The sequence below is a fragment of the Anolis sagrei genome, chromosome 2 (genome assembly GCF_037176765.1).
Source record: "Anolis sagrei isolate rAnoSag1 chromosome 2, rAnoSag1.mat, whole genome shotgun sequence".
In the NCBI taxonomy this organism is placed as follows: Eukaryota; Metazoa; Chordata; class Lepidosauria; order Squamata; family Dactyloidae; genus Anolis; species Anolis sagrei.
In genome coordinates, this window is record NC_090022.1 from 162,137,433 (window position 1) to 162,160,775 (window position 23,343).

Genomic DNA, 23,343 nt, shown 5'->3' on the forward strand with positions numbered 1-23,343 from the left:
AACCACCAACCTTTCAGTCAGCAAGTTCAGCAGCTCAGCAGTTTAACCCGCTGCACCACTGGGGTGCAAGCAAGCATAAGCATGGGCAAAACTATTCCTACCAGGTTTCCAGGGAAGCGAGTTAATAATTCTACTTGGAGTGATTCAAGGTGCTAAACCTATGCGCAGCATTTTGAACAGCTTCTTTAAAGTTCAGACTGAAACCCAGAGCAGTTTCACTATTTTGCTGACACAAAAATCACAGGTTCCCACTGATTCCCATGGACACAATGAATGTATTCTGTATGACAAGGGAAAATTCTTTTAAATTAGGCCTGCAAGCTAAAATTATACCAGCTTTTGATGCCCTAGGAGTAATTTTGTACTGGGGTAGGAAAAGACCTGCAAGGCACATTCCACACAGTTTCCAAAAGTTTTTCTGTACTTGGGAATTAACATGAGTTTTGTATTTGTGGTTAGGGGACCCTGTGGCTAATATTGTTGAAGACTCCATTGATGGAAGCAACCTGAAACATCTCATCGTAATACCTTCTGGCTGTGCGGAACAGAACATGATGCGCTTGACACCGACAGTTATTGCCACCCACTACCTTGATGCCACAAACCAATGGGAGAAGGTTGGACTGAATCGCAGGCCTGAGGCCATCAAACTGATCCAGAAAGGTAAAGCAAGCAAGCATCTCTGGACTTGTCCTTCCTCCATCTAACACAGTGAATTGATTTATCTAAAGCAGTGGTTCTCAACCTGTGGATTCCCAGATGTTTTGGCTTTCAACTCCCAGAAATCCTAATAGTTAGTAAACTGGCCTGTGAGAATATTTGGAGGCCCTACCCCCTCCTCCAAAGCCCCCAGGCCCCTTAGAAAAGTAAAATAAACTTACTCGGACTCCAGTGCACCCTCGTAGCAGCTCTCCCAGTGCATAGAAATGATGCGCCAGGAGAGCGGGAGGGGGGGATTTTCCTCCTCCCCCAACCCCCGCTCTCCTGGTGCATTATTCCTACGTGCCAGGAGAGCTGCTATGAGAATGCACTGGAGGCTGGTTAAATTTATTTTACTTTTTCTAAGGGGTTTGGGGGCTTCAGAGGAGTGAGGGGGTGGGTATTCTCACAGTTTACCATGCTTATTGTCTGGAGTGGAAATACTGGATTTATCCTGTGCCTTCCAAGAAGGCATGGAATAAATCTACTATCAAATTAATTTGCTACAAACCAGGGTTTTGCTGGTTTGTAGCAAATTAATTCAGAACTGTCCAGAACGTTGTTTGGATAGCCCCTCCTTTATTGCGGGAGTTACTGCAATAAAGCTACTATCTGGACAGGCCCTGAATTTCAGACCATTCAGGTTTTATTTTCTTGGGGGGTAGGTGGATGTACCTAAGTAAGAGGATTCGCTGTGCATTTGGTACTTAAATCAGATTATTTTGGCACCAACCTACATACCCAGGACTACCTAGAGAGCATGTCCAGTCTGGAAATAAATGTCTTTTTAAAAAATCCAGACTGGAAAGTTCTGGAAAGTTAATTCTGATTTTGTTTTGGATTGAGGCCCACAAGGTTTGGAGGGTACTGAAGGCTATTTATATAGAAAACCATTGCTGATGTAGGTCGATTACCTTCTGGTGTTTGAGGGTAATTCAGGAATTTGAGGAGTCTGCAAAAGGAAAGCTTTTTTTGGGGGGGGGGGGGCTTGTAATCCACAGTAACACTTCACTCACTGACAACTTAAATGTTTCAGAAATTTTGACATTATTCACAATTATTTAATTTTTTTCAAAAATGATTTTAAAATGTGTTTCTCATGTCTCAGGAAACCTTAGTGAGGAGAATTCTGGATTGTCAAGAGCCTGCTCTGCTCAGACCTTACACTGTGCAGAATTTGATTCCCCCTCCCACACAGAACAATAACATTTCCAATCCAGAAAACAGCATTTTCTATACTGAAAATATTTTTTTGTACAAAAACGTTTTCCTTTGTAGATATTGCTTTCCTTGCGAATGAAATTAACGAATAATTATATGCCTCCTATTTCATGTGGAAGGGAATTGTTAGCTCTGTTTTTGAAGCACTGCATTTTAGGCAATTTTGCGATACTGAGTTATAAACTTACTCTCCACTTTTTTTAATGGAAAAAAATATCAAACCTCCAGGTGGTGGAAAGTTTTCCTCTCTCTACATCTTCTTAACAAAGTCTTCTGGATGGGCTGGTGAAGATTTCAGCCTTTAGCTGGAATGGAAGATGCATGACAGAGAAAAGGGGGGAAAGAAACTGAAGCCAGAATGAGTAAAAGAAAAGGAGTACAGGAAAGGCACTGCAGTGTAAAAAAAGAGGGGAAGTGCAGGGCTTGTTTGAGTTGGATTTATGCCTCTGATTATTCTATCTTTCCAGATACACATGCTGAACTTACCTCTCTTTCTCATCTCCCTCTTTTCTCAGGATATACTCAGGAACTGGCATATAAGAGATCAGATCACTCCTATGCTTCCTTCAGTGGCGGAAAATCTAGCACTTGGTATTAGCAATATTGCTATAGGAATACATTTAATTCTGGAATGGGTTTGGCAGCATCCTTTCACATTGACAGTTTCATATTGGTCATCTTGGCTTTCCAGGGAGAGTTCAAGCTTGGTTTTCTCTGGGAATAATTCATTTGCTTTTTAATAGCAGTCCATGGAATCCGTAGAACACTTCTCCAGCACTGTATTTCAGACTTCAAGAAAAAGGGGAAAATTGAATGAAATGTTTTATTTATTTATTTATTTATTTACTTACTTTTTATTTATTTTATTTATATACCGCTTTTCTCGGCCCTCAGGTGACTCAAAGCGGTGAACAACATCAATACAAAACATCACGAGACAAGTATAGGGCAATTAAAAACAATTGTAACATAAATCATTAAACATCTGTATATAAATCATTGGCGCCTCAACAGTAAAATCAGAAAACAGTCTCATCATCCATTATTCCGTATTTCTATGTTCAATTACACTGTTTAATCAAATGCTTGTTCGAACAGCCAGGTCTTCACTTTCCTCCAAAACGCCAGCAGGGAGGGGGCCGATCTGATATCTGCAGGCGTTCCACAGCCGAGGGGCCACCACTGAGAAGGCCCTGTCTCTCGTCCCTGCCAAGCACGCCTGTGATGCAGGCGGGACCGAGAGTAGTGCCTCCCCAGATGATCTTAGTGTCCTTGTCGGTTCATAGGAGGAGATGCGTTCGGAGAGGTAAGTAGGGCCAGAACCGTATAGGGCTTTATAGGCTAACACCAGCACTTTGAATTGTGCCAGGTAGCAAACTGGCAGCCAGTGGAGCTGGCGCAACAGAGGAGTAGTATGCTCCCTGAGTGCCGCTCCTGTTAGCAACCTGGCTGCCGAACGCGGGACCATTTGAAGCTTCTGTGCAGTCTTCAAAGGCAACCCCATGTAGAGAGCATTGCAGTAGTCTATATGGGATGTAACCAGAGCGTGGACTACAATGGCCAAGTCAGACTTCCCAAGGTACGGGCGCATTAATTCCTCAGTGAAAGATTTGGCTAAATTATTTCCAGTTTTCTTTTATTTTCCCTAGGGTTGTGTGTAGCACTTTTGCATAGCTTGAAAGCCCTTTGGTCTGTTTTATTTATTTATTTTTCAAATTAAAAATTATTTTCAAATACAGAAATTGAATTCTTGGGCTCTTCCACATGGCACGAATAATGTGTTTTGATTCCACTTTAATGGCAATTCTATGAAATCTGGCCTGCTACAACCAAATATAAAACCCTTTGTGCCTGCTGTCTATTGTCCCTGCAAGTATCACTCACACAAGTGTGCTTAGAATGTGCTTAGAGGCTGAGTAGAGTAGCTTCCAGCTCTCTGCACTGGGGTTACAGTCCTGACATTGACATTGGGTACCTTCAGGCTTGCATACGTTTCCCAGCTTAGCTTGCTTCCTGTCCCAAGGCATGAGATTAAGCAAGACAATGCTATATATTTGCAGTTCCAGTCACTGTTTAAAAGCCTGACTGATTATGATATAAGTTATACAATTTCATAAAAGTGGATTTTATACACAAGAGGAGATATAGCTGGCTGGGCTTTTTCAGAGTTGAGTGGCATTTCAGATTTACGAAATTGGTAAAAATAATAAAATAAAATAAATTTGAGTTTAATTCATCTCTGTTCATTTGTGTTTAATCAAGAGGAGGTGTCCAGTTTTCTTTAACTGGTGAACTGAATTTATTCTTTGAAAAGCCCAATATAGTTCAGCCTCTACACAAATGCATTAGTTGAAATGCATTTTGATTTTAAAATAATAAATTCAAGTCATCTATAGTTGAACAAACACTATTCTCATTTTTTCTGCAAATTAACAATATATACTTTCTAGTCTCTGTTCTATTTCTCATTGCCACCCTTGGATAAGCTTTAAATGGTGCATTCTGTATTTCTTGCAGGCTAACGGCATATATAGTGAAGGTCTTTGCCATGGCTTCCAAACTTGTATTTACCATTAGTGATCAGATTGTCTGTGGAGGTGTGAAATGGCTGATTCTGGAAAGGCAAAAACCAGATGGGATTTTCCATGATGAGGCTCATACAATATCTGGATCGATGTCGGTATGCATTATTGCTGCAGTCCAGAAGTTTTTAATCTCAGAGGGAAATAAAACAGAATTAAGTGACTGATTGTATTGTACCAGATTAATGTAATGGCAAACTGATTACCGGTTGCATACTCATAAGCATTGGTGAGGGAGTGGCTGGTGACTGCTGGAAGAGCACTTTGGGATTCTTGATGTTTAATGACAGGCTGAGCTTCTCATATGCTTCTGTGAAAGTGTTTAGAGTGGCTTGTAAGTCTTCTTCTGAATGCGCAAAGATGACATTGTCACCAGCATACTGGAGTTCTATAACATGTTGTTGTAACAGTTTAATAGTGTAATATTAGAAAATGTTTATCATTTACGCTACCTTGGCAGCCACCTCTCCACAAAAGTCAACATTGACACTGCAATACAACACCGTCTGAGCTCTGCGAGTACAGCATTTTTCTGAATGAAGCAGAGTGTTTGAGGACTGGGACATCTGTAGGGATACCAAGGTGCTTGATTATAAAGCTATTGTCCTCCCAACCCTGCTATATGCCTGCGAGACATGGACTGTCTACAGACATCACATGCAACTCCTGGAACAATTCCATCAGCGCTGCCTCCGGAAAATACTGCAAATCTCTTGGGAAGACAAGCAGACAAATGTCAGCATGCTGGAAGAAGCGAAGACCACCAGCATTGAAGCAATGGTCCTCCACCATCAACTCTGCTGGACCGGCCACGTTGTCTGGATGCCTGACCACCGTCTCCCAAAGCAGTTGCTCTACACCGAACTCAAGAACGAAAAACAGAATGTTGGTGGGCAGGAAAAGAGATTTAAAGATGGGCTCAAAACCAACCTTGATTCAATATAAGTATTGTGCTTTAACTCTTATTTAAAATGAATCATCCTGTTATCTGAGTAGATTAGCAAAAGAGAAGAGCTTAACCCATCCCAGGGGAAACTAAAACTGGCACCACCACCACTCTTTCCTCCACGGTGCTGTTTCTGGTCTTTTTGAATGCCAGGGGTAGCTTGCCCTCTGAGGTCACATTGTTGCTTTCCTCTCCATAAATTTGGCACCAAAAACTAACCTTGACAATACATGAGTTTGGCTTATGAGTACTTAGGTGATCCCCCGTTGTCCGAGTAGGATAGTCTTCCAAGATCAGTGTACTGGTGGGTCCGTAGGCGACTGTGGAGCCCTATTCTTGATCTGCATCTTCTCCTGCAGTAAGGCCATTGGTTTCCAGGTGGAAGGCGGTCCCGGTCGGGGTTGACTTGACATGCCTTCCTCTTGGCACCCAGGTTTTTTTTTGAGGTGAGGGGTTGGGTTGACTAAAAAATTTAAATTGATACAAGAAGATTGCTATAGTAGCAGAATCTCATTGTTAAGGGAAGCAAAAAAAAGTTATTCAAGCAAAGTCAACCTGAGGTAGGTTTTAAAGGATTTGAAAAAGAATGCAATCACTAGAGAGTAAGATACTTCAGGTGTAAAGAAGAGAAGAGCAGGGGAGAAGCCGAGGGGAATTAAACATAACATGGAGGAGGTTCTATAGAAGATATGGAAGCATATCAATATGTAGGAAGAGATGAAATGGTGGAAAAGTGGGGAACTTTAGCAGTGGGAAACGTTTAACCTGGTGCAAACAGGTTTCATTCAAGGCTTCATTCAAGGGATTTGCAAGTGAGATAGGCAAAATAGTCCATTTGTAATCTTACTGTGTTTTTATACTGATCCTCCCACATTCTTTTTTCTCATGAAAAATTAGTTAAGAGCAAAATAGATGCATGTTAGTTTTGAATGACTGGTCTAGAAGCCATTCTATTAGAAAAACCATAGTTTCGTTTTCTGATGGAACTTCAATGGGCATTGTTACGAGGGACCACTGGAGGAACTGCAACAATTACAAATATTGTTGAATTATTTCAAGATATTTATTTTTTTGTTTTTAGTTAAAATAATAATAATAATAATAATAATAATAATAATAATTCTTTATTTATACCTCCTCTTTCTCCCTAAACGGGACCCAAAAGTGGCTCACAATATTATATAAAAGACAATACAAAACAATATATATATGTAAAACAATAACCTATAAAACAAATTTACAATAAGAAATAAATAAACATATTTAAAATATTTGTCTAATACAGTTATTGCGGGCACTCAACAAGACAGATTGTTACATTAGCACAACTCAATACAAGTTAGCCTTCCTATCATTACAGCTAAGTGTCTTCCTCAAAAGCTTGTGTGAACAGGAAATACTTTAGCTGCTTTTAAAAAGATGTCAGAGAAGGGGCTGTTTTCACCTCCTTGGAGAGGGAGTTCTAAAAAGTTGGAGCAGTCACCTAGATGGTCCTCTCTCTCATTGCTGCCAACAGCATTTGCGATGGTGGTGGCAATGAGAGGAGGGCCTCACTAGAAGATCTTAATGTTCGGGCAGGTTGGTATGAGGAGATGCGGTCAGATAGGTAAGTAGGACCTGAACTATTTAGGGCTTTAAAGGTCAAAATCAGCATCTTGAATCAGGCCCGGAAAAGAATTGGCAGCCAGAGCAGGTTTCTGGACACTCTTCAGTCCAAGAGGACCCCTAGACTTGAGACCTGTGTCTTCAGGGGGAGTGTGACCCCATCCAGCACAAATTGCCACCCTATACCCTGATCTGCCTTTCAACTGACCAAGAGGAAGGACCTCTGCCTTGTCTGGATTCAATTTCCATTGTTTATTCCCATCCAGTCCACAACAGTTGACAAGCATTGGTTCAAGGTCTGGGCTGCTTCCTTGTCTTTTGGTGGAAATGAGTAGTGAGTAGGGTATCATCTGCATACAGATGGCAGCAAACTCCAAAACTCCAAAAACAGTGGCTTCATGTAGATGTTAAACAACATGGGGGATAGAATGGAACCCTGTGAGACCCCACAAGACAATGGTTGAGCAGGCATCCCCCAACGTCACCACCTGGGTATGACTTTCCAGGAAGGATTGGTGTCTCCAAGACCTATCCCAGAAGGATACTATAGTCAATGGTATCAAAGGCTACTGAGAGGTACAAGAGAATCAACATGGATACACTCCCCCTGTCAAGTTCTCTATGTAGATCATCTACCAAGGTGACCAAAGATGTCTCCGTTCTATGGCTGGGCCGGAAACAAGACTGTAATGGATCCAGATAATCCATTTCATCCAGAAAGCCCTGGTGTTGTGAGGCCACCACCCACTCCAGAACCTTGCACAAAAAGGGGAGATCAGAGATTGGGAGATAATTGTCAATTTCAATGGAGTCTAATGATGGTTTCTAAATTAAGGTTTTGAGTTGTCTGATATATACCCAAGTTTGCAATTTCAAATGCCATCAATTGTGTGCAGTGACTATTGGTGGCTCCTGCGTCTTTGAAATATTCTGATCTGGGTTCTAACCTAAACTCTAAAGAAACTATAAAAAATAACTGAATCTATATAAGGGAAAAGATTCAGGATCTTTTAAAGTCTTTCTCCTGCATTTGATTCCCCTTTTTCCTCCTCCTCTGCTTCCTTTTAGGGAGGCTATGTGGGTGCTGAACCAGAGGTGTCATTAACGGCTTTCGTCCTGGTTGCATTGCTGGAATCCAGAAGCCTCTGTGAGAGACATGTCAGTGTAAGTACATCTGTAGCAAGAAAGATTACAAAAGTTAGCAATATCTTATAATATAATTAGATTCAGCATTATCTTTCAGTTTGTTCCCTTTTAACCTATACATGAGTACCATCATTTTTCAAGCACCATGAACAACTTAACTAATTGCACTCTCAATTCAAAGGAAGGAAGGGAATCGTGCAGACCTCATGTCGCCTTCCAGATATCATTGGACCATAACACCCAGTATTCCTCACCATTTACTATAATGGGAAAAGCGCTGGAACTTGTAGCCCAAACACATCTGGAAGGTCACATGATTCCCATCTTGCAGTTTAGTGTGTATTGTTGCTTTTTGTTGTGTTACTCATATTCTCCATGTATTATTTATCTGCAATTTGAGGTGGGTCAAATTTATTTATTTATTCACCCCGCAGGGGACTCAGGGTGGATTACAATGTACATATTCAGGCAAACATTCAATGCCATAGACACACAACACATATAGACAGACAGACAGAGGCTATTTAACATTCCAACATTTTCTGGCCACCAGGGGAGCTGTCGCTTCACCATCAATCTGCGACACTAATAAAGTACTTCCTCATTCCTGTATGCTTGCTGGAGATTTTTTATGGCCTCGTAAATTAGTTAATTTAGCCTCCCCATATAAGTGTTAGCTTATTTTCCAACTTGAAAGATGCAACTGTCTTTCAGGCTGCAAAGGTCGACAACAAGCTACACAAATTGGCCGGAAGCTCACTCCAACCTGGGCTGGCTTCAAACACATGACCTTTTGGTCAGTAGAGATCGTAATGCAGCTGACTCCCACCCAGCTGTGCCATAATCCCAGTGCAAAAAAAAAAAATGTAATTTCCCAACCATAGAGCATGGAGGTTGGGAAATGATTTTGGCACCCTTTTGAGGATTGTGACCAGTTTTAAATGTTGCTAAGAACTGATCAGATAAGGAAAAGGTCAACATCTGGATAGTGCATCAGATACTGTTGGCTCCTGGTGATGAATCACTTGTGTGAGAGAGAAAGGACAATGAGAAGGAAAGGTGGAAAAGAAGCTGTGCTCCAGCAAATGACACCAAATTGGGAGGGATAGCTAATGCTCCAGAAAACAGGATCAGAATTCAAAACAACCTGAACAGATTAGAGAGCTGGGCCAAAATTAACAAAATGAATTTCAAAGAGGAGAAATGCAGAATACTACAATTAGGTAAAAAAAAAATGAAATGCACAGATGAAATGAAAATGCAGAGATACAGGCTGGCTTGATAAAAGTACATATGAAAAAGATCTCAGAATCTTAGTGAACAATGAACGTGAGCCAACAGTATGATGAAAAGTTAATGGTATTTTGGACTTTATCAAAAGGAGGATAGTGTCTAAAAGATGAAGGGAAATCGTGGTTCTCCTCTGTTCTGCTTTGGAAATACTGTGTCCAATTCTGGGCACTACAGTTCAAGAAGGATATTGAGGACAACTAAAGTGATCAAAGGTCTGAAGTCCATGCCTTTGAGAAGTGGCTTAAAGAGCTGGGGATGTTTCGCCTACAGAAGAGAAGGTTGAGGAGAAATGTGATAGCCATGTTTAAATATTTGAAAGGATGCCATAAAGAAAGGGGAGCAGGCTTGTTTTCTGCTGCTTTGGAGACTAAGTCTCGGAGCAATGGACTCAGATTACAGGAAAGAAGAATCCACCTGAACATTAGGAAGAATGTTCATGATGTTCATTTTTATGGTTCTAAAATACTTTTTGACCCTTAAAATATTCTGTTTTCAGTGAGACAGAATACATCAGGAACTTCCAGAGAATAAATAACTGGGGGGAGAGAGAAATCCAGCAGAATTTTTTATTAAAATTCCCTCCTTTATGCGCTAAATCTCATATGTGCATATGTGAGTCTGTTTATATTTGTATTTAAATATTTGCATGTGCTCATATGAGGCTAAACGGATAACAGTGTAAATTTTTTTTTGAAAAAAATCTTGTTCCACTACAGAGGAAGCCTGTGAGGATGGGGGGGGGGGGGGGGGGAGGCCAAATCCCAGGACTGACAGGTTTGTGTGTGGACCTGCTGTCAGGTCCCAGGATTTTTTCACCCCCATTTAAAACCCAGATTTTCATGCTGTCTTGAAGCACCCTGAGTGTCCAGCCAGCACATCATTTGACCCCCATGGTGCTCTGGCCTTTCCGAACCAGTAAGGAGCATCTTGTGCCAGTAGGTCCAGACGGCTTCATTGTGTAATTGAGTAGAATGTATGACTGCTCATGCAAGAAGGAATTACAGGCTTGACCCCAATATGATCTGGGCCAGTTGATTGACAGCAAATGCTTCATGTTTGAAAACACATACATGGTTTCTTTTCTCCCCACCTCAATTTTCCAATTTAGGTTCTACACAGCAGCATCAACAAAGCTTCTAACTATTTACTGAGGAAATATGACACATTGAAAAGGCCTTATACCACAGCACTCACAGCCTACGCTTTGACCCTGGCAGGGAGTCTGAATGATGACAGAGTCCTCATGGCAGCATCTACAGGTACCTTTGGAACAAGGCATTGAACAGAATCAAAATAACAGGCAGTTCTGTTAAGAATAAAAGGCTAGTAACCCTAGTCTTTGCTATTATGTAGGCAGCAGCCAAGGCAAAGTCTGCCCACGTGAAGCAAGAAATTTCCATTTCAGACTTCTTCAAATAATGTGGGCTCTAGAGTACATTCTTAGTCGTTTGGCTATCTCGCTGGGCTGGAAGAAAGAGTGCAGCTTATTTGCTTGTTTTAATTTTTGCTCTAATGCTGTATTCAAAGTTGCATTTGGCACCCTTGCTTCAGAGGATTTTTCTGTTTTCAATTCTTTACTAAAATTAATTTTATTCCTGCTAAACTCCTGGTCAGATGAATTGAAAATAAGAACAAACATCTACTCATGTTCAATTAATGAATGGTTTTCTTAGGCAAGAAACAGTTTATTGAAGGATTTCCCCCTTAATTACCATTATATGTAATATGAGGACTACCCAGACACTGTCAATTCTTCTGAGATGTGCATGCGTATTTTTGATGTATGTCTCTAACTTCATTGGCATTGTAGATGTGACTGGGTAAGTGATAAGAAGGGACTTTAAAACCAGAGGTAAATGACAGTCTTTCTTATGGAGACTGATGATATTTTAAGGAAAACTGGGGAAAATTAGGTATTTATGACAATGAGCTCATATGCCCTCAATAGCTGTTTAGCCAATATCTCTTCCTCTATATTTAGATGGGAACCGCTGGGAAGAACATAATGCTCACACCTACAACATCGAAAGCACCTCCTATGCCTTGCTGGCCTTGCTGAAAATGAAGAAATTTGAGAGTACTGGCAATATTGTTAAATGGCTGACAGAGCAGAGATTTTACGGGGGAACATATGGACAAACCCAAGTAAACATTTTATTTCTGCTTTTCTGAGACTGGCCTTGTCCTATTAAAAACTCTATTTCTTTTCAGGGTGCTTGAAAACGAATCAGCTGTGTTTTGGCCCTTCCATTTCAATCTGCAGAAGCATCTTCCATAAAGATATGGAGCTGATATGCTATGAGCAATTTGGTTATTAATGTAAATTTGGAGCAACATTTCTCTGCCTTGATGAGTGAGAGGAAAGGAGGAGTTGTGGTTTGTGTGAATGGGAAATATGTGACAGGGAGATGTTCCAGGGTAATGGTGGACAGTGAGTAGGCGTTGAAATGCAATGTTGTGAGGTAAAGCCCTCAATGGCATGTATCTAGACCACTGGGAGCAGAGTTGAAATTTTTGAAGGGTGTGATGGTGGTAGGAGATTGGAATGGAGTGGTGTTGTCTGGACTGGCTGAAATATCAGAAAGGAAAAATTGAAAGAGATGAGATAGACTCCCAGGATCCTTTTTTAAATTGACATATGACCTTTCAGTTCTTTATGCTTGCAGATATGTATGTGGCCAACCAAAGGAATACATTTTTCCTGGGTGTGACATGAATTATTTTCCAGGACTGACATGTTTCTGATGTCTAAGTCTTTGGGTCATAGAATTGTGGGCATGACAGCTCTACTTAGAATTATTTCGGACCATAGTCCTGTTGCTTTGGTGTTACTCAACAAAAAGAGGACATTCAGTTGGAGACTTGGTAAATCAGTGTTGCATGATGAGATAATAACTTTGGATACAAAGAAACAGTTCAAATTATTTTTGAGGACAATTAGTCAAAATGGGAGGGGAGCCAATATTAGGATGGTCTGGGATTATAGCAAAGTCTTTATGAGTGAGGTTATTTTTATACAACAAGATGACAAAATGGAGAGAAGGACATGCTGAGAAAAGAAAGAAAGAGGAAATGGGTGTTACATATCAGGGAGGGAAAGGACAAAGCAGGAAAACCCTGTTTTGTCCCAAATTAATTAGGTACTGGATTAGACTTGGGTCTTCCTAAGTAGTCTAACCCTGGGACTACTGAGGGGGCAGTCCACACAGTCCTCTTGGGTTTTCTGGGCTAAATCAGCCCGCAAAACCGAGAGGAATCTAATGCCCTCCCCCAGACCCCTTTAATAACCTTTAAAAATGAAATACCCGGGGACTTCCGGTTGGGGACTGAAAGATGGAGGACAGATCTCTCTAGCTCTCAGTGGGAGATCGCCTGGTTTGATGAGCTTGAGGGGAATTCGCCCTCCTCTAACTGGTGGTCGAAGGCCGTAGAGGCAAAGATCCATTGGGGAGACGGCCGACGGTGTTTAAGAGGTTCCCCCCTCAAGGAGGATCCCAAAAACACCCGGCAACGCAATACCCCCAGGGAGCGGCTCATCTCCAAGGCAGGGCACCTACGGTGCCTACTTTTCCTCCACAGCCTCCAGCTTCAGCTTCAGAGCAGAAACAAGAGGACGGTAAGAGAAGAAGGTAATTGCCTTCAGGCACTAAAGACATTAATCTTCAAAGGGATCCACGGACGCTGACAACAGCAATAAAACAGCAATAAAACAATAAACGCTTCTGCAGTGCTTTTGGAACACCACGCAGCTGCCGGACCGCAGAATATACAGACAGCAAGGATCACAGACAACAAAGAAATAAAAACAACGAGGAAACAGCTATTACAAAGGTAATTATAGACCGATTCAACCTCGGCAACTTTTTAGTCTGAAAGTCCGATACCTACGATATCCCGGATTATTTGTGTTTACACTGCCGCAGTCGGGTAGAGCAGAGATCACACGCTCCCTCCCTCCTTGAGGGACAGCATAACCAATAGGGGCAATTAAGGGCTCCCAAAGACGTCTCTGAAGAGAGGCGCCGGAAGGACCCTAACTCCCCATAGGTAAAGCGGGCTGCGGTAAGTGAGAGAAGCAACGGATCCAATTACCTCTAGTGACGACTAGGACAGAGACTCCCAGAAGGAGACTCAATCAAGGAAGTGAAAGGAGACTTATAGATGTATGAACTCTCTCTTTAATATTAGGCTAATAGAAAGGATCAAGCTTGACCCAAAGGACAAAGTTTGGATAAAACTACTTCCCCCCTCTCCTCGCCCTCCATTCTCTCTAAAAGATAACAAAAGCCGTCTGCTGCCCTGCCCAAACTTTAAAATTACTAGATAAGAAATCTTACTGACCTTGAACACGCCAGGCCCTTACAGGGAACAGAGCGGAGGAGAGGTGTCCTTGACCAGAGGCAGGGAGCAAACACGTGCAGGGGAGAGAGAAGAGGAGGAGGGAGTAGACAGCGCATCACAAAGAAGAGAAAAGCCAGAAATGGCGACCCCTAATGTGAAAGTGAAGGCAACTCAATCTGCCAAGTCTCAGAACCAACTACTCTCCCAAACCACTGCTCAAACAAAAAAAGACTCAGTGTCTGAAGAATCCATTCTCCAAGTCATCCTGGCGGAAATTAAAAACTTGTCCACTAAACAGGACACACAACATAAGGAACTACAACAGGAAATCCAGAAGATTAAGACAGATCTGAAAGAAGACATAAGCAAGCTGCAAATAGATATGGACAACCTGAAAAAAGAAAACCAAAAAATAATCAAAACACAAGGAAAATGGGACTACAAAATGAACAAACTAGAAGACTCAAATCTAAAGATTCAACAACGAATGGAATCACTTGAGAACAGGGAACTAGAGTATCAATTAAGACTGAGGAATCTAGAAGAAACAAAAGGGGAAAACTTGAAAACGACAATAATTGAACTATTAGCAGAACTAATGAATGTAGACGCAGAAATAATTGGGCAAGACGTAGACAGAACATACCGAGTACCCTCAGGTTATGCCAAACGAAACAACACACCCAGAGACATCGTAGTGAGTTTCTGTAGGAAAAGTACTCGAGATGAAATAATAAAAGAAAATGCCAAGAAACCCATTCACTACAAGGACAAAAGAGTGATAATTATGAAAGAAGTTTCCCAACACACATTAGCGAAACGCAGGAAATATACCTTCTTAACAGAAGAACTTGTCAAAAAGAAAATCAAGTTCAGATGGGAGAAAACTGAGGGACTAACTGTGATCTATAACGACAACAGATACTGGCTCAACACGGAAGAAAAGGCAAGGGCCTTTTACCTAAACCACATAAAAAGACAAACAGAAGACTCATCCCAAAGGAAACACCAAGACACTGGGAAAAAGTCACTCAATGACGAGAACGTAACAGAGACAAGGAAAGGATTTGGGACGGAAGAAGAAGGAGAAATTGAATACAACAAACACTACAACGCAGGCAAGGAACATAGAGAGAGAGAACAAAAGAGATTAAGGGAATTCTCACCTGAGAATTATCAGCTACTTCTACCCCAAGAGGTGGCACAATGGGAGATGCAGGACAACTCTAATGAATAAGACAATAAAGATCTACTCAAATAACTCCAATGGACTGAACTCCCAAAGTAAGAGAAAGAAAGTCTTTAATTATCTAAAGCAAAGAAACCTGGACATCATAGCTCTCCAAGAAACGCATATCGCGGACAGACACACGAAACACCTAACAAATAGGAAACTGGGCCAAGAATTCATCTCCTCCGGGAGCGAAAAGAAAAGAGGAGTAGTAACTTATGCCAAAGAATGGCTGAACCCAAAATTACTTTTTAAAGACAATGATGGGAGATTTGTGGGAATAAAAATTGAAATATACAACCAAAAAATACTGCTCTGCAATACTTATTTCCCAAATGGTCCGAAACTCAAATTTCTGAAAGACCTTTTAAGACTAATAGAACAGCAAGAATATGATGAGCTATTATTAATAGGGGACTTCAATGGGGTTGTAGACACAAAATTAGATAAAACTCGCGAAGAAATAGGGAAGAAGTCAGGCAAAAACAAATCAGGCACACTACCAAAAAAGGTTATATCCCACTTAGAAAATTTGAATCTAGTAGACATGTGGAGATGCACTAAAGGGCCAGAGAAAGATTACACATATTATTCAGGAAGACATAAATCCTGGTCCCGTATAGACATGGCCTGGGCCTCAAACACCTTAAATTTAAAATTAAAAAGCATAAAAATTATGGCTAGATTATTCTCAGATCATTGCGCACTTGAACTAATCATAAAGGGAAAAGAACCCTCCTTCAGATGGAGGCTAAAAGAACACCTCCTAAGAAAGGAAAAAGATATTGAGAGAAACAGGAAACTGTTACAAGAATATTTGCAACTGAATAAAGGAGAGGAAACATCTAAGATTACACAATGGGAAGCAATGAAAGCAGTGATGAGAGGTTATCTCATTCAACAAGACTCTATCCAAAGGGCAAATAAAAATAAAGATTTTAATAAAATCTCAAAGGGACTTGAAAAAGAGGAGCAAAAACTTAAAAAGAACCCCCAAAATAAGAAAGCAAAACTAAATATAGAGATACTTAAGAAACAATTAGACCTATTAGAAACCGACAAACTAGACAGCCAAATGAAATATTTAAAATTAAACTACTTCCAAAATGCCAACAAAATTGGAAAATGGCTCTCTAAGAAACTCAAAGAACAAAAACAAAAACAACTGATCACAAAAATCCAGTTAGAAGGGAAAATCTACACAGAAGGCAATGATATCTTAGACAAATTCACCAAATTCTATAGAGAATTATATAAAAGATCCAATGTACCCAAAGAACAAATCACAGAATATTTAAGCCGATCGAATCTGCCAAAGCTCTCTGAACAACAAAGAGAAATAATTAATGGACCCGTAACAATGGCAGAAATCGATACAGCAATCCAAAAATTAAAAAAAAAATAAGGCTCCTGGCCCTGATGGCTTTACCGCCATCTTTTACAAAAAATACAAGGATGAATTGGGGCCCCTGCTGCAAGAAATATTAAACAATGTCTTAGAAGATAAAACAATCCCTAGATCCTGGGAAAAAGCCAACATAACGTTGATTCATAAAGAGGGCACAGATCCAACGGAGATAAAAAATTTCCGACCCATCTCCCTCCTAAATACTGACTATAAAATCTTCTCCAGTATTATGGCAGACAGACTTAAAAAATTACTTAAAAACTGGATTTCCGAAGACCAAACAGGATTCTTGCCCAATAGACAAATAAAGGACAACACCTGCATAATTATAGACACCATAGAGTACTATGAAAAACATAATGAGAAACAGCTCGCCCTTTTATTTATCGACGCCGAAAAGGCGTTCGATAAAATTAATTGGGATTATTTAAAACTTCTACTAAAAGAAATTGACATTGGCTACAACTTTTACAACGCAATAGAGGCAATATATACAAAGCAAGAAGCAACTCTAATTATAAACGGGCAAGAATCAAATACTCCCATCCAAATTTGCCAAGGCACACGCCAAGGGTGCCCACTCTCGCCACTGTTGTTCATATTAATCATGGATACTTTAATTAAAAATATAAACGAAGATCCAAAGTTACAGGGAATAAGAATCAAGAAACACCAATTCAAACTCAGAGTATATGCTGACGACGTGGTTTGCATCGTAGAGGACCCGCTGGTAAGTATAAACGATTGGATAAGGAAAATTGAAACCTTTGGAAATCTGGCCGGATTCAAATTGAACATGCACAAAACCAAAATGCTAGTCAAAAACATGGACAAAAAAACTAAAGACATATTGCAAGACAAATCTGGAATAAAAATCGAAAATAAAATAAAATACTTAGGCGTCACCATAACGCCAAGTAACATCAACTTAATAAAGAATAACTATGAAGCCTTATGGAAAAATATTAAAGCAGATTTGGAAAAATGGAAACACCAAAATATCTCCATGCTAGGCAGAATTGCCACCATAAAAATGAATATTCTTCCCAAAATTCTATTTCTTTTTCAATCGCTACCAATTATTAGGAATGACTTCCTCTTCAAAAAATGGAAGTCAGATATTATCAAATTCATTTGGAAAAACAAAAAAGCAAGAATTAGTCATAAAATCCTCACAGATGAAAAAAAAAAGAGGCGGATTAGGACTACCAAATTTAAAACTATACTACGAGGCATGCAATTTAGTAGCCATCAAAGAATGGTGCACCCTCCAAAACCCCAAATTACTAGCATTAGAAGGCTCAGACCTCAGATTAGGATGGCATGGATATATTTGGTACGACAAAAGAAAAATAGAAAAATCCTTCAACAACCACTACATAAGGGCTGCCCTAATTAAAACATGGGAGAAATACAAACCACGACTCTACAATAAAACCCCCATGTGGATCTCACCAATAGAAGCATTACATAAGAGAGAGATAGGCGGTGAAAAATGGTTAACCTATAACCAAATCCTGAAAGTTGGCGAGGATCAAAAACTACACTTAAAATCCATAGAGGAAATAAAACACCTGAATCCCAAATTTACATGGTTACAGCACCACCAATTATTCCAACATTTTAAAAAAGATGAAAAGATAGGGTTCTGCCGGAAACAAGGAATTTGGGAAACAATACTACAAAAAGGAAAAAAACTAATTAAAATAGTATATAAACAACTGCTAGGCTGGGAAACGGAAGACGAACAAATTAAGGATTGCCAAGTAAAATGGGCCAAAGATATCGGCCATAACATTTTAACAAGACAATGGGAGGAAATATGGAACACCAAATTAAAGTACACAGTAGCAAGCGATCTCAAAGAAAACTGGCATAAGATGTTTTTTAGATGGCATTACTCACCAGTGAAAATCTCTAAATTCAGTAAAAACTTATCTAATAAATGTTGGAAGTGCCAAAAAGAGACAGGAACGTACTTCCACCAATGGTGGGCGTGCAAAAAAGTCAGGAAATACTGGAGAGGAATACACCTAGCTATACAAAAAATACTAAACATTAATTTCCCACAACTCCCAGAATTGTATCTTTTAGGTATCCCCTATGCCAAATTCAATACCAACCAGGACAAAGTATTTTTTCTACTAAGCACGGCAGCCAGAATAACGCTAGCCAAGCTATGGAAGAAAAAAGAAATACCCGCAACGGAAGATTGGATCTTAAAATCCTTTGAAATAATCCAAATGGACTGTCTATCACAACGTTTAAACAACTCATCTAAGAAGACAAACTGGACGGGCTTTAAGGAATACATCGAAACGAACAAGAAACTAACGCTGTCAATTGACCTAGCCAGCATCTGAGAGAAACACTAAACTTTCTTAAGTCACGCCGTATTATTTCTTCACAAGAAAACAATACCAAAAGACTCTTACCTTTGAAGACTATGGGAAGTCAATCCACTCTGGCAGCACATAATTGGTGGACAGGTAAGTTACTTTTTAAAAACGGTTTATTGGGGGGTGGTTTGGGTGTCTGGGTATTCTCTGGGAGGACATCTAGACATCCTCCCCCAAAAGCACAGGCATTTGAGCCTGGTGTGCAGACTAAAGTCCTCCTCGATCCAAACAGGCAACAATTTGATGCCAAACATAATATAAAGCACATAATAAATACAAAAAAAAATGTTTGCTGAAAATAGCAAGGGTTCAAACCCTTCTTTAATGCTAAAGCCTGAGTCCAAACCATGACCTTCTATAACTGCTGTTAACTTCTTTGTACACTTGATCCTGCGGCCAAAAATACATTAAATACATTAAATAAAGTATGTCGTCTAAAAGCGTGTGACTGTTTTGCTTATTCTCCCATTCCTTGGTAACCCTTAGCACCAGATTTTGGCTGCCCATTCACTTCCAGGTGAACTGACTGCACTTTTCTCCTAATATTTCAGGCAACCATTATGGTGTTCCAAGCTCTTGCCCAGTACAAAATGGACATACCAGCCCAAGAGGTCTTGAACCTGGATGTTGCTATCCAATTGCCACAACGTCAAGATCCTATTCGTTACAGAATTGACTATGATGGTGCCCTTCTGGCCAGGACAGCAGAGGTATAGCACTTCTTGAGCAAGTTTAATTTATTATTGTACTTATTATTTATTTGAGCAAGTTTTCCACATTAGTTCTGTTCTGGAAAGAGTTATACACCCCATGAAAAATGCAGTTCTTTTATTTCCAAGAAACATTCTGCCTTTGGAAAATTATCTTGAAGGAGTTTACAACATAGCTGTAAATAGCCCACAATATTAGAGGGGCATCGTTCTGATATTGCTGTGTGTTTTCAGGACACATAAAAGGTATGCTCAAAAGGCAGTCTTGTAGCTACTTGTTAGCTAATGCATGGGATTTGGAAATCAGGGTCAACTAGATTAGTGTTTCTCAACCTTCCTAATGCCACAACCCCTTAATACAGTCCCTCATGTTTTGGTGACTCCCCAACCATAAAATTATTTTTGTTGCTACTTTACAATTGTCATTTTGCTACTGTTATGAATCGTAATATAAATATCTGATATGCAGGATATGTTTTCATTCACTGCATGAAATTTGGCACAAATACCCAATATGCCCAAATTTGAATACTGGTGGGGTATTGGGGGGATTGATTTTGTTATTTGGGAGTTGTAGTTGCTGGGATTTATAGTTATTCTATGAATAAAGAGCATTCTGAATTCCATCAACGAGGGAATTGAACCAAACTTGGCACACAGAACTCCCATGACCAACAGAAAATACTGGAAAGTTTTGGTGGGCATGGACCTTGAATTTTGGAGTTGTAGTTCACCTAGATCCAAAGAGCACTGTGGAATCAAACAATGATGGATGTGGACCAAACTTGGTATGAACACTCAATATGCTCAAATGTGAACACTGGCAGAGTTTGGGGAAAATAGACCTTGACATTGGGGAGTTATCGTTGCTGGAATTTATAGTTCACCTACAATCACAGAGGATTCTGAACCCCGCCAACAATTGAATTGGGCCAAATTTCCCAAACAGAACACCTATATCCAACAGAAAATACTGTGTTTTCTGATGGTCTTTGGCGACCCCTTTGACACCCCCTCGCGACCCACCCAGTGGTCCTGACCCCCAGGTTGAGAAACGCTGAACTAGATGGACAGTGGTAGATCCCAGCCTTTAGATATGAATTTGCTGCAATGATGTAGAAAGTGTGTTTGACAAAAAAAGTAAGGATTCCTGACAGATTTCCTCATCTTTGATGAACAAAAAGGTTATTTTGGCTGGAGACGTACTTCTGTAAATTATTCATTTCTGCCAGGGAGAGATAATAATTCAACCAAATGTCTTTCTGCAGTAGGAATTATTTTGAAAATGGTGTTTCTGTTTATTTTGACAGAATTTGCACAGAGAAGCATTTGATTGGCGCAACTTCAGAAAAAAAAGGAGAAAGAGGGATTTTGTCATCCTTTCATGTTATCTTATGAATCCCCTTCTAACATAATGCTATTCAATGCACATATTCTAAAATATTTAGTTGCATATTTATTTCCTAGCTTTAATGAATGGATTTGTTTCAAGAAAGGTTACTAAAATAATATCTCAGTAATGATAACAATATTTAATAAAATCAAACAAATCAAGAAAATCCATCGCAATGGCATGCTAACTCTGGTTGTTTTTCAGACCAAACTGAATGAAGACTTCACTGTTCGTGCCTCAGGGCAAGGAAAAGCAACAATGACTGTTGTGACACTGTATAATGCACAAATGAAAGCCGACCCAGCTCAATGCAAGAATTTCACTCTTGATGTCACGGTTAAAACCCTCAGGCTGAGTAAGTTTGAGTGGCAACTCAATTTTTATAGCAACTGTAGATCATAATGGAGTCTACCTTTCCCCCTCTAGTTCAGCAGTTCCCAACCTAGGGTACACTTACCACTGGGTGCATGTGGTGAACTGGTTGGGTATGCAAAAATACTATTGGTAATAGCGGAAAACACCAAAAAATAAGGGATTAAAATGAAAACACAAAAACTAAGTTAGAAAGTCCAACAGCCTACTTGCAAAATGAAGAAACGGAAGTAATATACCTAGGCCTAGTAACTGATTGACAATGGTTGCCTCTTGTCCCGCCCATTACTAATCATTACTAATCCACTGGCTGCTGTTCATTTACCAGTCCCAATTCAAGGTGCAGGTGCTTACCTGCAAAGTCCTAAATGGTTTGGGACGGATGACCCAAAATGCAGACTGTGCAAAGAAGCTGATAAAACCATGGATCATCTCCTCAGCTGTTGCAAGGAAATCACACAGATGGACTACAAACAAAGACACAACTCTGTGGCCCAGATGATTCACTGGAACATGTCACAAGTACCACCTGCCAGCAGTAAAGAATTGGTGGGATCATAAACCCGCAAAGGTTATGGAAAATGAACACGCAAAAATACTGTGGGACTTCTGAAACCAGACTGACAATGTTTTGGAACACAATACACCAGACATCACTATTGTGGAAAAGAAAAATGTCTGAATTATTGATGATGCCATACTGGGTGACAGTCGTATTGAGGAAAAACAACAGGAAAAACTCAGCCGTTATCAAGATCTCAAAATCAAACTGGAAAGGCTCTGACATAAACCAGTACAGGTGGTCCCAGTGGTCATTGGCGCACTGGGTGCCGTGCCAAAAGATCTCAGCTGGCATTTGGAAACAATAAACATTGACAAAATTATGATCTGTCAACTGCAAAAGACCACCTTACTTGGATCTGCACGCAATACACCAGACTTCACTATTGTGGAAAAGGAAAAAGTCTGAATTATTGATGTTGCCATACTGGGTGACAGTCGTATTGAGGAAAAACAACAGGAAAAACTCAGCCGTTATCAACACGATCGTGAGGTCAGGAGTATTGTGCTCCAAAACTCTGTCAGTCTGAATTTGGATGTCCCAGAATAGTTTGACATGTTGTTGTTATTATTATTATTATTATTATTATTATTATTTCTTATCCTCCTCCCCTTCTGGCTCGAGGTGGGTTACAACATTGCTAAAACACATAATCAAATGCATAATTATTTTAAAACGCTCTGTAGAATATACACATTAAAACATATTTCCATCAATTACATATTAAAATACACTTTAAAAAGTTAGAAATAGAGTGGAAGTTTAAAATGAATATTTACCATAACACATCAGTTGATTCATGTTGCCTGGAGTTTAAAGTAGTGATCCATTCCCCTTTTGTCTTAACAATTTCTAGGTAAGAAGGAGCTAAAGGGATCCCTACAAGTTGTCGAGATGAGAATCTGTACCAGGTGAGAGTGCTGGGCCAAATCATAATGAGAGATTCATATTGAAGAAGCCGAAATTATTGCTTGACAAGGAACTCTCTTAGCGAACTTTTCCCCAAATGTTTTCTGTTTTTACATGTTTGAGATTTGTTGCGTCTGCTTTGCAAAGCAATTGAATATATCTTACTGCCAGACGGCACTGATTGGAGAGGAACAGCTTGGAAAATAAAAGACTGCATTTGGAGAACTCTGGTTTTTCCTCCCACTGACATTGATAAACTGTCACTTTAGCCTTCTATGCACAGAATTACACCATTTTGCCTTGAATAGAGAAAAAATGTGTATCTATCCCTCCGGGTGTTGGCAAACTGAAGTCATCATCTTTTGTCATTGGGCTATATGCCTAAGGCTGAGAGAAACTGCTGTTTGCTGTATCTGGAAGGGCATGGGTTCTTCACCTTGACCTACAGTGGAGGGGTAAAGAGAAGACAGACAATTGATTGTAAAGTGCTGCAGATTTGATTCCCAATTGGCAATGAGCAATAGAC

The 23,343-nt window shown here is 40.0% G+C and overlaps 1 protein-coding gene across 1 annotated transcript in view; it reads left to right on the forward strand.

Moving 5' to 3' along the window:
- Nucleotides 1-23,343, forward strand: part of LOC132768040 (venom factor-like) — a 93,358-nt gene that overhangs the window by 54,386 nt on the left and 15,629 nt on the right. Inside the window, exons 24-32 of the mRNA XM_067464017.1 lie at nt 460-663; nt 2,436-2,511; nt 4,438-4,600; nt 8,122-8,217; nt 10,601-10,751; nt 11,474-11,637; nt 19,423-19,581; nt 21,179-21,329; nt 22,765-22,819. Of these exons, the coding sequence (XP_067320118.1) occupies nt 460-663; nt 2,436-2,511; nt 4,438-4,600; nt 8,122-8,217; nt 10,601-10,751; nt 11,474-11,637; nt 19,423-19,581; nt 21,179-21,329; nt 22,765-22,819 (1,219 nt within the window). The remainder of the gene's footprint in view (nt 1-459; nt 664-2,435; nt 2,512-4,437; nt 4,601-8,121; nt 8,218-10,600; nt 10,752-11,473; nt 11,638-19,422; nt 19,582-21,178; nt 21,330-22,764; nt 22,820-23,343) is intronic.